The sequence below is a fragment of the Protopterus annectens genome, chromosome 10.part0 (genome assembly GCF_019279795.1).
Source record: "Protopterus annectens isolate FY-2018-M chromosome 10.part0, PAN1.0, whole genome shotgun sequence".
Taxonomy (NCBI): Eukaryota; Metazoa; Chordata; order Ceratodontiformes; family Protopteridae; genus Protopterus; species Protopterus annectens.
Window position 1 is genome coordinate 714,777,015 of NC_056744.1, and position 17,134 is coordinate 714,794,148.

The 17,134-nt window shown below is 41.6% G+C and overlaps 1 protein-coding gene across 1 annotated transcript in view; it reads left to right on the forward strand.

Annotated features, from left to right (window-relative positions):
- Positions 1 to 17,134, forward strand: part of PATJ (PATJ crumbs cell polarity complex component) — a gene marked incomplete in the record, with an annotated part of 2,990,875 nt that overhangs the window by 1,374,403 nt on the left and 1,599,338 nt on the right. The window contains 1 exon segment of the mRNA XM_044085542.1: positions 14,196 to 14,392. Coding sequence (XP_043941477.1) covers positions 14,196 to 14,392 — 197 coding nt within the window.

Here is a 17,134-nt window from a genome sequence, read left to right on the forward strand (position 1 = left end):
CCAGCCACAGTTAAAAGGTTTTAAAATATTTAATAATAAATAATTAAAACCACAAGACAATACTTTCTACTGCACAGTCAGTGCTAGTCAAAAGTTCAGAGATAACACAGAAAAATACATAAAATAAATCAGTAGTACAGTTCTGACATCATAGAAAAACATAGTCTAATATTTCCTAGCTTCTAGCTATCTGCAAGCAAACACACTTCTAAAATAACTTACTTACACAGAGCAACAGGCAGTGCTGTGAGTTGGATAGTCAGACAAAAATACTTAATAATCTCTGGTTCTCACTGTTTAAATTGAAACTGCAGTCCTGCTAAACATTACATCATCTTTTACACTTTCCTGGTGTTCCCAGGCTAACAGAAACTGCATTTACATTCTTTTATACTTAGAGCAGTAAAGGGCATTCCATATGTAAATTCCGGTCATTGACTTTAGCCTTAAAACAATAGGCAGGAAGCCTTCATCTAGCTGGACTGGAGCCGACTTGTAAAACATTAAAGGCAGTGATGAAATAAATTTTAATTTCAAAGGGCCAACAAGAAATGCTTGACTTAGCTTTCTTTGCAGCAGATGGCAATGTTGCCACATTGTTTTAAGTTCAACCTTTCACAACATAGGTTCATAGGTTCATAATAAGCTAACTGCCCTTGCGAGCCATTTTAAGCCTAGCCAATTATCCCATGTGAGAATCAAATCCTGTACCTTGTGTTTGTAAGGCGAACACCTTAACCATTAGGCCACCCTCCCAACCCCAACATATTCTTTCATTTAAGAAGCAAGCCTGCATTTCAAGGTTTCACAGTATTTACAAATGATAGAATTATGTACCAAATTCTGTTTGACTACGCTGGCAGCCTTCACCCATCTCTACCTGTCTTCACATTTCTCCCCCCTGGAGAACTTTAAGCTAGTTTTTCAAATGACCCTTGAGAAACATCACTTGAGAGGGTTAGGTCTATTTGAGTGTACCTCACCCCATTCCCTGTCTTGAGACCCCATCTGCATTAGCATTGCTACTCCCACTGTAGTGCTGCACTGACATATATACTTGCAACCCCAGGCTCCATCTTAGCAACTTGCCATTTTGCTGACTGGCTCTGTTTAACCATGTTAGAGGGTTGTGATCTGTCATAACAGTGAATTTTCTTCCATACAGATAAGGCTGAAGTTTTTGCAGTGCCCACACTATGGCTAGACATTCCTTTTCTACAGTTGCTTAGCATTCCTCCCTGGGTTGGAGCCTATGACTGAGATAAATCACTGGGTGCTCTTCCCCCTCTGAAGAAATATGACTAAGTACAGCCCCCACCCCATGGTTTGAAGCATCCACCTGCACAGCAAATTCTTTGCTGTAATCTGGACTGGCTAACACAGGGGGTCCTCCCAAAGCTTCTTTAAGCCTCTGGAATGCCTGCTCACATGCTGGGGTCCACACTACCTTATCTGGCCTGTTCTTCCTGGTTAGGTCTGTAAGGGGAGCAGCTATGGTACTATAACTGGGGACAAACTTTCTGTAGTACCCTGCTGCCCTAAAAATGCCCTCACCTGCTTTTTAGTAACAAGTGCAGGCCATGTCTGAATGGCTTCCACGTTGGCAGGTTCTGGCCTTATCTTACCACTCCCCACACTATGTCCTAGGTAGGAGACCTCTGCCATACCTACCTGACATTTGATCGACTTAATGGTCAACTCTGCCCTCTGTAGTCTGCCCAGCACCTCATTGACATGCTGAAGGTGCTCTGGCCAGGAATGGCTGTAGATGGCAATGTCATCTAGGCAATATCATCTAGGTAAGCAAGGGCAAACCCTCCTACTCCTGCTCGGATGTTATCTGCCAGCCTCTGGAAAGTCGCTGGGGCATTATTCATCCCAAAGGGCATCTTTGTGAACTCATACAAGCCAAAAAGAGTCACAAAGGCTGACTTCTCTCTAGCACTGAGAGTCAAGGGCACTTGCCAGTAGCCCTTGGTAACATCAGTGGTTGTAACATACTTAGCCCCACCCAGCTGCTCTAGGGCCTCATCTGTCCCTGGCATGGGGTAAGTAGCCAAATGTGTGACTATTTAATTTCCTGTAGTCCACACAGAACCTGGTGCTACTATCCTTCTTTGGCACCGGCACCACTGGGGAGGCCCAGGGACTGTTGGACTGTTGTATTACCCCTAGTTCCAACATCTTCTGTACCTCCTCCCTCAGGGTCTGACTCTCTCAGGCACCCTATAAGGGGCCTGCCTAATAGGTCTTTGGGTTCCTGTATCCAACTGGTGCTGCACTAGGTGGGTGCACCCTGGTTTCCCAGTGAACATGTCCCCATATTCCTGCAACACTGCTTGGATTTCTCGAACCTGGGAAGGAGATAGCTGCTGGGACATTGCTACCCCTTCCACCGAGGTGTCAGCCCGAGCCTCACTGAGGATATCAGTCCCCAGATCTCCCTCAGACTCCTCCTGCAGTCCACTGCAAATGCTCAGCACAAGGTCTCCCTATCATGGTAAGGTTTCATCATGGTAACTTGGTACAATTTGTGCCACTGCCATCTGCCTAGCAATTCCACCATGTAGTTAACATCACTTACCTTTCTTACCACCTTGTAGGGTCCCTCCCAAACTGCTTGCAGCTTGTTGTGTCTGACAGGAATGAGAACCATTACCTGCTGCCCCACAGCATACTCTCTAGCTTGAGCATTCCTGTCATACCACACCTTTTTCTGTTGTTGGGCTTCTGCAAGGTTCTCCTGGGCCAAGCCCATGAGTTCCCTGAACCTTGTCCTGAGGTTTAGGACGTATGCCACAACAGACTCCTTGTGAGACTCGCGCTCACCTTCCCACTAATCTCAAATTAAATCTAGAGGTCCCCTCACCCTGTGCCCATACAGCAACTCAAAGGGTGAAAAACCTGTGGATTTGTGGAGAATATCTCTGTAAGCAAACAACAGATGGGGTAAATATTTGTCCCACTCCCTCTTAAACTGATCTGAAAATGCCCATAGCATGGAGTTGATTGTAGCGTTTAAACTCTCAACAAGACCATTAGTCTGGGGATGGTAGGGGGTGGTCTTCATGTGCTTCACCCCACAGGACTTCCACAGACAAGCCAGTGGGTCTGACATGAAATTGGCACCTCTCTGTCAGTATTTCTTTTGGGAAACCTACCCTGCTGAAAATCTCTAACAAAGCATTTGCCACCTTCTCTGCCTCAATGGAGGACAAAGCCACTGCCTCAGGGTATTGTGTAGCATAATCCACTACCACTAGGATATACTTTTTCCCTGTGGAACTTGGGTTACTCTGAGGACCCACAATATATATAGCTACCCTCTGAAATAGCTCCTTAATCACAGGCAAAAGCATCAAAGGAGCTCTCAACTTGTCTCCTGCCTTGCCTACCTTTTGGCACTGCTCACAGGTTCTGCAGTACCCTGTTACATCTCTGGAAATTCCAGGCCAGTAGAAGTTCTGCATAATATGCCTCTTTGTACATTTTATGCCCATATGACCTGCAAAGGGGAATATCATGGGCTATGGCTAGAAGCGCCAGATGGTAGGCTATAGGCACTACCAACTGCTGTACTCTCTCACCTTCTAGCCCTCCCTCAGGGGTCCACTCTCTGTACAGTAACCCTTTATCCCAGTATACAGATTCCCCCTTTCTTTGAGAATCGGGTGCCTCCCTAGCTATCTGCCTCAGGCCTTGCAATGTAGGGTCTGAGAGCTGAGCCTGTCTCAACTCTCTCCTTGTAACCCTTCCCAGCTCCCCTTCCACAGGACGTCTGGCATCCTCTGACAGTGGTGCCTTGCTGTTAGCCTGGGTACTACTATTCACCTCTACCTTTGCAGTCACTCTGTCCAAGGGACCATCAGTACCCACAAGCAACTGTGGCTCACCTTTAGTCTGGCTGCTACAGTGTAGCTCCCTCCCTGAGGTAACCACCTCACCAGTCCTGGCTGCAAGCATACAGTCTGTCTGGGCCTCCCTCCAGGCTACCAGACCCAAATGCTGGTCTCCTAGCCTGACCGCATGTAACTGCATAAGCACAAGATACTGCCTCATCCAAATCCTTCCGTCTCAGGACATCTGCAGGATAGTAGTTTAGTACCCCTGTTGCCTCAAGACAACCTACTTTTGACATTTTGTCTTTCCCAGTCACTGGCTCCCTCACCTTTGGTTCCCCACCTTGCCTCTGTGGACACCTATATGCCACATGGCCCCACTGGTTGCATTCAAAACATTTAACCCTAGCTCCTGGACATGTACCTGGACTAGTGGCTTCCCCTGCTACCGGCAGATTCTGTTGGGGCAGTCTGTGCTACCCACGATGGGTTCCTTTAGACTCATGAGCAGTACTGGGGATCCCCTTCCTGTTTTGGGCTGCCCTGCTTGCCAGGTATAGGTCTCCCTCCTTCCCCAACTCATCTGAAGTAGCACATTGTCTATCAGCTAAACAGATCCTCAGGCAAAGTGCTAAGGGCTTGTTCCCTCAACAAAAGGTCTGCCAGCCCCTTCAGAAGTGGTGACTTGACATCCACTCACCCACCTATGGAAATAAGTGCTCAATTCAGCAACATATTCACACACACTTTCATCTGCCTTGCATCTGTGCTCATGAAACGTTTTCCTATACATTTCCTGTGTTAGCTTAAACAGTTCTAAAAGACATTTCTCTACAGCAGTATAATCAAAACATGCAGTGTCAGGCATTTTAGATAAGCAGTTACAGCTTTACCATGGAGTAAGGGGATCAGGAACCGTACTCAGTGCCCTTGGTCAACTTCATACTGTTTGCATACCCTCTCAAACATATGAATGAAACTATCAAAATTATCCCCTCTTTAAACTGCAGAAGAAATTTAATGACCTTTTGTGCTTCTGGGGTCCAGTTACTCCCTCCCCGATTACCTCCATGACTCTGGAAAAGAGTCAGCATCTCCTTCTCATGCTGCCTCTGCTTTTCTTGTTCCGCAGCTTCCAGGCATAAGAGTTTGTCATTCTCCTCAGCCTGCATTAATGTTGCAGTCTCTCATTTGCTTCTAATTCCACATGCCTGACCTCTAACTCAAGTCTCTGTAGCTCCAGCTCAAGTCCACTGCAGAAAGGTTGAGCTGTCCATTCTCCACTGCCAGTCTGATTTCCCTCCTGGTTGCAGTTTTCTGATGCAGCTTTAACCAAGGTTGCAGTCAGGTCTGCCTTAGTCAGGTTTCCATGCGCCAGTCCCCCTAGCCTGGCACATCTCCGCCAGCTGGCTCCTTGTCAGCTTTCCATATTCCTCTGCTGACATGCTGCCTGCTTACCCTGACTAACTAAGCCAACAAAAGAAATAAAATAATTCTGATCTGAACTCCGAGTATTCACTGCGCGGCTGACTTAGAGTGCAAAACACCTTCAAAGCTCACTGTACACAAGCTACAGGATTCACTCTACCCACACCACTACAAGCCAATTAGTATTTGCCAACTAATTAATATGTGATGTGGATATCCCCCCGCTGCTAAACAATTAATATGTGAGGATATCCCAACCACTGCTACCAATTTATATGCGACACCCGTACCCTGGCCCAGCAATCAAGGAGCCTCAATCCTCACCACTAACACCAGAGAGGGATGTCTCATATAGGGGGAAAGGATAACAAATGCACACAGTAAAGTGCAATTTCCCCTTAAGAGCACACAGAGATCACAGTCAGTCCAGGGCTGGTCACTCCCTTGCTCCCCAGGTCCCCAATAAGACTCCCCACTTGCATAGCTATAGGGTCCTGATCTCAGCCTAGTTAGGCAAGCTAAAATCTCCAGTACCCTCTGTGTCCAACCAGTGCTTCGTGTCCCTGCCCAAGTAGCTGACACACACACTTTGAGATAAGTTTATACAACCACACAGACACTCCTGGGGAAGGCTGGCACAGGTTCTCCAGCTGTGCCCCTTTTACCCATACTATATGGTAGTAATTACTGTCACCACCCAGCTAATATTATCAGCTACCCAAAGGCCCTTAAAAGAAGGTTGTCCAATTATTACTGTGCAGTATTATTATCCAATGGATAATTGTGACTAATCAGTCAAGGCTTATTAGAGTGGCTTTGTACAATAAACGCTATAAAAATGCAGTGTACTCTAGAACTTAACTACAAAACCAGCCACAGTTAAAAGGTTTTAAAATATTTAATAATAAATAATTAAAACCACAAGACAACACTTTCTACTACACAGTCAGTGCTAGTCAAAAGTTCAGAGATCACACAGAAATACGTAAAATAAATCAGTAGTACAGTTCTGACATCACAGAAAAGCACTTAGTCTAATATTCTAGCTTTTAACTATCTACAAGAAAACACACTTCTAAAATAACTTATTTACATAGAGCAACAGGCAGTGCTGTGAGTTGGATAGTCAGACAAAAATGCATAATAATCTCTAGTTCTCACTGTTTAAATTGAAACTGCAGTCCTGCTAAACATTACATCATCTTTTACACTTTCCTGGTGTTCCCAGGCTTACAGAAACTGCATTTACATTCTTTTACACTTAGAGCAATAAAGGACATTCCACATGTAAATTCTGGTCATTAACTTTAGCCTTAAAACAATAGGCAGGAAGCCTTCCTCTAGCCGGACTGGAGCCAATTTGTAAAACGTCAAAGGCAGGGATGAAATAATTTTAATTTCAAAGGACCAACGAGAAATGCTTGACTTAGCTTTCTTTACAGCAGATGGTAATGTTGTCACATTGTTTTTAAGTTTAACCATTCACAACATATTCTTTCATTTTAGAAGCAAGGCTGCATTTCAACATTTCACAGTACTTACAAATGATACAATTGTATACCAAATTCTATTTGACTAGGCTGGCAGCCTATACCCATCTTTACCGGTCTTCACAGTAGACATGCTAGTGAGTACCAGGTGAGGTCTGAAGACACTGTGCACATGGTCCTTTTCTTATCAACTGCCTCACCATCCTTGGGATGCACCTCTAAAACCATCATTAATAAGTCCTTAAAAACATGTTTATTTCCTAATGCCTATGGCAAGAATGCAGGCAGGATTTCTAGTCTTTCTGCTCCTAACCAAGTTTGGAATTGATTGAATGTACCAGTATTATCAGCTAGAGCAGAAAAGCTGGCAGGCCTGGTTTCATTCCTGGGTGAGATGGTGAGAGGGAAGGCATATTCTAGTTTTGGCTTGACTGCATGATGGGACTTGGGTGTACCTAGTAAATGGCATCTGCAGCTGCATGTAGGATGTGCATAGAACCAGTATTCATTCATTGCCATGGTTCCTTCACATGTATGAGTAAGGGGCATGGAGCGCAGTACAAAGCCTGAGACGAGTGATGATAAACCTATCCCAATGCAGTGGTACCTGTAGAGAGACAAGGACCAACACCTAACTTTTTGAAATGTACTTATTCTTTTGTTAAATTGTAGGTGGGCTTTCTCAAAGGACCCTTTTTATTTACAAGCTGAGAGGCTGATCTTTGTAGTACTTCTGCCTGACCCATGAGGTCTGTTTGAGTCTTTAATTGAGTGCAGAGTTATTCCCTGTAAGATGTACTGGGAGAAGGGATAATGTTCCTGGGAGTGACTTAAGTGTAGGCATCAGAAGTCAGGCATGTGGGCTTTCCAGTTAATAACTCAAAGAATACTCCTTTTCTTCTTCTTTAAAGCTTTAAACATTTCCTTAACTCCTTAACTGTAAAATAATCCTTTTTCCCCACTTACCCTTTGTTTATAAACCATCCTTGACCTATTTTTGTGACATCCTTTTTCTTTCCATGCAAGTGCCAGCATTTCCAGTTTGCTGTCCCCTTCACGTTCCATGTTATATATGACATCACAGCAGATACAGTCCCACATATTGTCACTCCTCTTCCCATCTTTACATAGTCTTTCCTCTTTAAGCATGCTAAAATGTGGTACAGAAGTATCCCAGTTTCCTGTCTTCTGAAGCCACATCCCAGCTGCAGGAGAAATGTTTTATTTTAGCAATGTGTTTCTCAAGCAGGTTCTCATACATAACTAATTATGAGAGAGAACTTTAGGGCTTAAATGGATGGTCTATTGTAGCCTTTTAAATGATTTGTCCAGCTTCACTGGGCTTTGAATGCCTAAAATGCAAAGTGGAGGGAAACTTAAAACATTATGCTGTATCACTGGCAGTCCTCTTCTTGGCACAGTAGCTGACTTAAGGTCTCAGAAATACTCCTGAGGACCTCCACATGAAAATAGAGGAAACACTAATGAGGAATTGCACCCTACAGTTGAACATTTCCTTCTGCTTAGCCCTGAATGTTCTAGAGCTCCACTGAGGTAAGCAAAGAAATCAGATGAAGAGGAAGCACAGTTAACTGAGAATTGTGCAGTTTAGTGGAATACAGACGCATAGAAGAGATTAGGCTAATGAACTAGACTGTATGATAGAACATGACAGATGAGGAAGTAAATTAATCTGTGTGATGTTAACAATGATTGCCCCATAGTTAGAATTAACAGAGAAAGGTGAAGTTTAAAAGATGAAGTGGTGAATAGAAGTGGAGTAGCATTTACAGGAGTTTGTAAATTTATAGAGTACTTTAGTTAAAGTGGAAAGGGATGACGAAGTTTGATGAAAGAAGCTTCAGTTGCACAGAAAGGTTCATAAATAGGTAAGAGATACTAATATGCATCTAGATACTTTTAAAGCATTGGGTAATTAGCTGCAGTTTATCAACCTGCATCCGTCAGTTGCTCTCAGAGGCCAAGAGATCCAACATGGGTCACTTTTTTATTGATTTGTTAAACTGTTAAACCCACTACATATAAGCTCTTTTCAAGGCAACCTAAGGGCAGTCTGGTTAAGTGACTTGCTCCAAGGATGCTATGGGAATAAAACATTGTGCCAAGAGACTCAACCTAGACCCTGCTTCAAGTGAGGAAATGGGAGATGTGTAAAATGTTGTAGTGGTGCGGGTCCGTGAGCTAATCTCAGGGGAGGAACATGTTGATGAGATGGATACTGTAAGTACTTTATGTAGTGATAAGTAGAGTTCCACGTGGCTCACTCACCATTAAAACACCAACATTCTCGGACAACATTTGGGCTTCCAAGATGACTGCACACTGATCAACAGCTTGACTTCAGCTCTCCTAGTGTGAAAATAGAAACTGAGAAATTTCAACCAGAGATGCTGTCAACTGAAGTAAAATTCTGTTACTGGCTAGTAAGTACACTTCCTGGATGCCATCAAAGAAGCAACTGAGACTGTGAAAGAAAACCAACTAGAAAGATGAAGAGAGACTGATTGGGAACAATCCTACAACTGTTAAGCAAAAAACAGTTCAAGTTCCAGCTTTGGTACTACATGTGGTTTTCAGTAAATTAGAGAAAAGTCAAATGTGCTTAGAGCTGATTAAAATAAATGGAACACTGAAGGTGAGCATCAACTCAAATAAAAGACTAGAAAAAAATGGAAGGAGCTTTAAACAGATATTCAAGTGAGCTGGTTAAACTGCAAAAGACAGAGGTCAAAATGAAGAAAAGGCAGGGATGTGTATGAGACTGCTCAGGAAGAAATGTTTCAATGAATGGCAGAATTAGAGTACAACCCAGATAGGGAAAATCTGAGATTTTCTGCTGTAACAGAAAAAAATAAAAGGAACAGTTGCACAAATAAGCAACTGGACTGGTGTTCCATAGCAGGAACTGTTACTAGAAAGGCCATACATTGGGTATGCTCCAAATATGTCCATGAGAAAGCAACCAAGACCTTTATTAGTAAGGAGGCACACCTACCAGCAGAAAAAAAAACTTGATACTGACAAAACTGTGGCAAAAGGGCAAAGTATTAAAAGTTGGAGACAGTAGTTTGTGGAAAATGAGTATTCACTGTACACCAGGCAGAATAGAAACAGATTTATTCCAGTAATCAGGGAATGACTAGCGGCAGGTGTGAGATTCAAGCTGCTGTATCTAGCTCTCTTCAGACTATTTTTTCCTGGTGGATTAAAGTAATTTTTGATGCAGAACAGGCTATGGAGGAAATGCTAAAGTTTATCCAACAAAAAATGAGCCATCAAGCACTAGAATACTCTGCTTCTTATTGTTATGATAATAAACCACAGAAGACACTTTGCCAATGAAACCTTTTGCACTGCTTGAGAGACAGAGAAAAGCACAGGAGCTGACGATAAGAATCAGGAGCATCGTGGAACTGAACTGGAATCTGGGGTTGGGGGATGAAGATAAACAGGAAGAAGACCAGCAGCGTGTAAATTAATGAATAAATGTGAGAGTGCAAAGCATCAAGCAAGCAGTAATGCCCTCCAAGGTGAGTGTTAATGTGTAATTATCGCTCATCCAGGGGTGTTATGAGGCCCGACGCCACAGGCAGAGGGCCTCTACACCCTTGAAAAGGTGTTAATTACACATTAACAGACACCCTGGAGGGCATTATTACACTTAGGGAATGGGTTCTCTGTAAAATTGTTGTGTTTTACTTATTTATTTATTTTTTTAAGTACTGCATTATTTTTTTTAATAGATTTACGATGTAAAATGGTTCCTCCGCCTATTGTTTCAAACTTGCTGTAGTATATGTTAATGGTGTTGGAGGAAGAATTTTACATCCAGAATATAATACTTAAAAATATCCAGGCATTTACTTTATTTTTTGGTCTCTTACTCCTAAAACTTTTGGTTTGTTGCCTGTTATTGGAGATTGAAGTTACTAAATAATGGCATACATTTGAGTTTCAGACTATTATTTTCTTCAGAAAATTCATACTAACACAAATCCTTTTAATTAAGCAAGTTTGTAATTTTATAAGATCAGTAATTAAAATCTTTTCCTATTTTTGAGCCTTTACCTGTTTATTTTAGGCTTTATCCAGATTTCTTCAGTTGAAAGGTCCAGAGGTATGCAAACTGCTGTACTGTCCTCCTCACTCGCTCTCTCATGCACAGCTCTGTTTCAGAAAATGTATCCCATCACATGTGTTCCTATTTTGAGACATTGTTCCCTGTTTATTTTAGGTTTATCCAGACATTTTGAGCTATGAGTCAGCAGAGCATACCTTTCAACTGTCCAGATTTTTGCAGAATGTCCAGATTTTTGGCTCGTATGTTCAGACTTCATATCCTTCAGATGTTTGTGTCTTTTGGCTTTTCCCGGTTAGGGGTCGCTACAGCGGAACTCTGGTCCGCTAATGATTGGTAGTGGATTTTTACGTACCGGGTTACCAGCCCTGACACACAACCTTCAACGAAGGCACGCCCCATTCACATATGCCTTCACACAGAAGACGCTCTTACGTGCTAATGGAAACTATTGTTGTAGCAGCTTTCTAAGTTTATAAGAGCAGTATTTAAAATCTGTCCTTAATTTTGGTCATTTGTCCCTCTGTTCAGATTTCTTATGTCTAGAGGTATGGTCAAGAGGTATGAAAACCTCTTAACTGATGCTATTGCTGACAGGGATTGATCTCTCTCTTCACTCTGTCTCACGCATGCATACACGCACACACACAAAATGTTCTGCTTTCATGCATGCTTACACAGACATACACACACACACACACACACACACACACACACACACACACGCACACACTTTTTGCGGTTTCATTTATTTTACACTCACCAAACAGCAAAGGTGCTGCTTAGCAAGTGTAAGATAATGGCTCAATCAATCTCTCACTCTCATACAAGCATACACACTCACACACAGACATAATCACGTACACACTTTTTTATTTTAATTTTTTATTTATTATTTTACACTTGCTAAACAGCAAAAGCACTGCTTAGTGAGTTTAAAATAATAGTGGTCATTAGTTTTTTCAGTCTGAGCTCCATGGCAGCTTGATATGCTGATATGAAGCAGTGGACGCGTTTTTTAGCAGGTATTACATGTACATCAATACCCTGCTGGAGAATGTTCGTTCTCCAGTTAGGGTGCTGATGTGCAGTTCGCCCATTCTCTAATCACATTTAAGACCCTTAGCTTAATCTAATGTCAAATTTTAAGTAGAAACAAGTGAATATGCGAACATTGCATATAATGAAAAGTTTTCCTTTAGCAATAAATGTTTAATTTTGTCGTTCTGACTGCAACAGAAGAATACATTTTTTTTCATGGAGGTGAGTAGATAATAAGGCAGTAAATGCCAGAACGCTGGTTTCCTCAAGGCTAAAAGTTAATGATTTTTAAAAGTACACAAGTAGTTTTCACATCTGGGGAAGGGGGAATAATGATAAAAAAAAGAACATTCTGAGTCATCATTTAAGCATACTTAGTTTGTTACCTGAAGTAGTCATTTCTTGACTGGATGTTTCATATCTCGCCATTAAAATTGCTTTCCAAACCAGCTGTGTTGGGAGGCAGTGGTAATGCACTGATTTTTGAGCTAGTGCCTTGGATGCTGGAGGAGCTGGTATAGGGGAGATGAGACAGGAACAGCAGTTAACATGGCCAGCTTGGGAAGAGGGGCCGTGGATGGTCTATGGGGAGCACCATGATAACCGTGGCTTTAGGTGTATGCCACAGACTATAATTACTATGTGTGGATAAACTTGTGTGCTTCCCATAAGTGGCAAGCAATATGCAAAGCCACAACCATGGCAAGGAAAGGGAGTTAGAAGTATAATAAAGTTAAAACAGATAGAAAACTTGAATATGGTTTCAAAACTTTGCTGAACAGCACCAGTGACAAAGATGGCTCTGCTACTCTTGTTCAGCAATCTAGCTTTACTCAAATTACTTTCTCCATCTCATAGAGGCACGTTGCTTCCCAATCTTTTTGTACCTTATCACTCCTCGTACTGCACTTATTTCCCAAACTCTCACCTTTCCTCCTTCTCTCACACCCCACCACTAACTAAAATTCCCCCTCTGACTATTCATCTTCCTGCTTATTTCCATAACTTCTCCTTTCATATTTCTCTCATCATTTTTAGGCCACATTCCATTTGTCTGTCTGTAAGTTATTCCTAAACTCAAATCTTTTCCCTACAACCATCATGTTTTAATACATTAATTGTTAGTGTAAGTAATTTCTCTATTCAGTAATTAGCCAATTTGTTAAGTTCTCTCTCGCTTTTTTTGTGTTAAAATGCTATGTTCATGTAAAAATATTTAGAAGTATTTAAAAATCATGTAAATAAGCTCATGTATAGATGTTTTTCCCTGCAATTATAAATGTGCATCTTGTGTGCCTTAAATGTGGAGCTTTTCTCTCTGGGCCTCCACCGAAAATGGCTTTTACCCACTTGGACTTCATCTGGTCAACAAAGACAAACAAGTAAGTAAAAAAATAGCCCTACCTCGCACTACATATGACAGTGTCACTGCTGTGGCCTAACTTTCATCTTCTAAGGAAGTGAATGGGCTGGCAGGCTGTCACCTCCAGTGGGAACAAACGGATGAGGAGGAATTATGGGGATGGGGAACCCAAAGATTAAGAAGATGCCTTTTTCTTTTGACTGCTTTGAACTGAATCACTCAATGCTTACTGCTTTTCATTCACTGTTTCAGAAGCCGTGTCAGGCACTTGGCTGTAGTATTTTCAGGCACAAGCCCAATTTATAGATTTCAGTACCCCTTTTAACCCTTTTGAATACTTTAATAAAATGTTGTAATTCAGATCTGCCGTGTACCAGATATTTCTAGCAACTAATGTATGTTGAGCACAACTGAAGAAAAAAATGAAGAGAAAATGGATATATCAAGCTTAGCAGATTAGATGGAATTTCATGCAGCCAAAATGAAGTAATATGTGCACGTCTGTATGTCTTGGAATAAAAGCCTAAACAGAAGTAAAACAGGTGGAGAGGAGTGGTTTATTTCTCAGTAAAGCAAAAATATCACATTTTGTTCTGCTATAGCCAGAATGCAATCCCCTTTCCAATTTTAAAGCATTTCTTACATTTTCAGAGACTTTTTAGATATTACTGTCCTCTGGGTAATGTTTGGACGTATCAAAGGATATGATTTTCTGTACAAGCCTTTACAGACTGCTGGCTCTGAATTGTTTACAGGCATGGGTGCAATAAAGAAGGCATAACTATACTTTAAAATCTTGTGCAGCTAAATGGGCAGACTTAATTCCAATCACAGGTTTGGTTTTATATTTTTGACTGTATGAGAGAGAGGACACAAAATAAATCATCTCTGTGAGAGATCCGAATGAAGATGTTCTTTTTTTTTTTCTTTTGTAGAAAAAATCAGGCAACGCTATGGCGATCTGCCAGGAGAGCTGCACATTATCGAGCTTGAAAAGGATAAGCATGGTCTTGGACTCAGTCTTGCTGGTAACAAGGACAGGTCGCGTATGAGCATATTTGTTGTGGGAATCAATCCTGACAGCCCAGCAGGAAAAGACAGGAGGATACACATTGGAGATGAACTGCTAGAGGTAAATGTGTTTTTTTTTTTGGTTAGTGTTTATTGTAGTGCATGGTTTGTTTCTGTTAGTATTTTCTTCAATTGCAAATGAGATGTTTTGTTACAGAGCAAACAGAAACTCAGGCTTTGGGGTATTTTAAGAGCAATTATAGACTGGAAAAATTTTAATGAGGAAAAAAACATTTTTTTCATCCGTGTCCACTGAGTTTCACAAGTGTGACTTTTTTATTAATTTGTCTATGCAGTAAAAAGCCTATTATAAATGTAAACATTTACTGGACCTCACATTAGTAAAACTGATGTCTTTAGGTTGGCTGCAGTAACATGAATCATACACACATTTAAGAACCAATTCAGTACTGCTTACTGTCCAAACAGTATTCAACCATGAGCATTGATGCAAATCATCTTTATTTAGGGCTTTCTCTCCGCACCTTCGGCAGAGCAAATGCCCCTGCATTACAGTATTATTAACCATAACTCCAAATCTAATCATCTTGAAGAGAAGCTAAATTATTTCATTACAACAAAACTGGTTTCAGCCACATGTGATGAACTTGGCTTTGCTGACCTTGGCTGCAACCAGTTATACACATATCTACATGCACACCTATGAATATGTATAACAGGTTTTGCATTGGCATGAATTTCCTGAAGGGTATGAAGTCTGTCATTATTTTCTAACATCAATATTTAATGACTTGCCACTAATTAGCCAGAAAAACACAATTTTATGAAAAATGGACCAAAAATGTGATTCAAAAAATCTGGATATTCTGCAAAAATGTGTAGAGTTGAGAGGTATGAATTGCATACACATATTTTATATATAGATTACACTAAGTTTGAAGGTGTGTATGGAGTCTGCACATCATCCCTGTGTTTACGTGTGTTTTAGGTAGGTGGTCCAATTCCTTCCCACATCCCAAAGGCATGCTATACATAAATTGGTGATAATTTAAATTGTGCAAGTGTGTGTCTGTCTGTGTTTGCTCATACATATATGTATGGATAGTTGTTGTTTGGGTGTGAGTAGCTGGGAGTGTGTGTGTGTGTGTGTGTGTGTGTGTGTGTGTGTGTGTGTGTGTGTGTGTGTGTGTGTGTGTGTGTGTGTGTGTGTGTGTGTGTGTGTGTGTGTGTGTGTGTGTGTGTGTGTGTGTGTGTGTGTGCATGCGTGTGTGTGTGTGTGCATCTGCATATGTATCTGCCTTTCTTTAGGTTGGCTGTTTGTGGTTTGCACTCATTGTATATCGGAAAAGGCTCTGCTTTCTCTTTCACCCTAAGTAGATAATCAGAGTGAAAGACTATATTATGTATAGGCAAGTGTATATATAAATGAGCGTGTCTGTTTATACACACACAGACACACGCACATGGATACACAACGGCTTATTGAATAGTTGTATACTGAAAGTCATAACACTGAATGCAAAATCCTGAAATGTCAAAATGTTGAAACTTTACACTGCTAAATTCAACAATGTCACCTCCCTGTTAGTGAAATTTTGAAGTGAGCTTTAAGTAGCATTTGAAGGGGGAGAGGGTTCAGATCTCTTCACATGTACAGGAGTAGATATTTTTATTAACATTTTAATCTTACAGCATTTTAATGTTTCAACATTGCACAATTCTGTATTATTACTTTGTGTATTCTTTTTCAGTAAGCTAACATTGACCCTGTGATATGGGTTCCTGGTATATGGCTGATTTGTTTTTAATTGAATGAAATAGGACTGAGGTTTAAACGGTGAAGTCCTGTTTTATTTACGGTGTCCTTTTTTTAAAACATTTAGTTTTAAAACTGGGGCTAGGTGTGTGAGTATAGGTTTTTGGCATATGAGATATTATTTGTTTAAGAGGTTGGTGCCTTGTTTTAATGTGATTTTTCCCTCTCCTGCCTTATTTGTGCATTCTTGAAACTGGTATATATAAGTGACAGGGTCAGGGTCTGCACTCCCACATGGAGAATACCCTTGTGCCGCTGCAAAAACACACGTTTTGTAATTTTGACAGATCTAGAGCTGGTATTTTTTTCTCAATATTTTGGCTCGTAGGATCATACGAAGTTACCAGGCTAATGCCCTGAGGCTCTTATAAGCCCAGCCAAGCGATTAGCCCATGTTTAGACAAGTCAGCACCCAAAGCCCCTGTCCAGTAGGTACATAGGTGGAATTCCAGGGGTGTATTTTCTGTTTCAAATCCAGTTATCCAGGGATAATGAGTTACTCTGCTTGACGTGGAGAGGGAGTCTGTTCCACAGATGGGGGAGTCTCTGGGACACATATGTGACCCGCCAACAAGTGCTATTGATGTCACAGACCAGGTTGGGGTTGTGTTTGTGGGTTACTCAAGTGGAGATTGACTTGTGGAAATGCAGCAGTTTCATCCACGCGGGATCTGAGAGTGCTTTGTATGCTAGACAGAGGTCACCTCTAAGGAATCTGTATGAAACTGAGTAGCAGGACAGGGCTTTTAGCCTATCTGTGTAGGGTAGATTTTTGAGGCCCTGGATTCTTCTGTTGAGGAACCTCTGCGTCTCTCCAGCTGCTGCATGTGCTTTGCGAGGTACATGCTGAAAGGGGGCATTGTACTCAGTAATTGGCCTTAAAAGGGAAGACTACAGGGATGTTATGATCTCCTTGTCCCTGGATGAGATACCCTCACTTATGAGGTGGGCAATGTAGAAAGCTTTCCATACAGTGGAAGCAACATGGTGGTCAAATGTCAGGTTGCTATCAACTTGGGTGCCCAA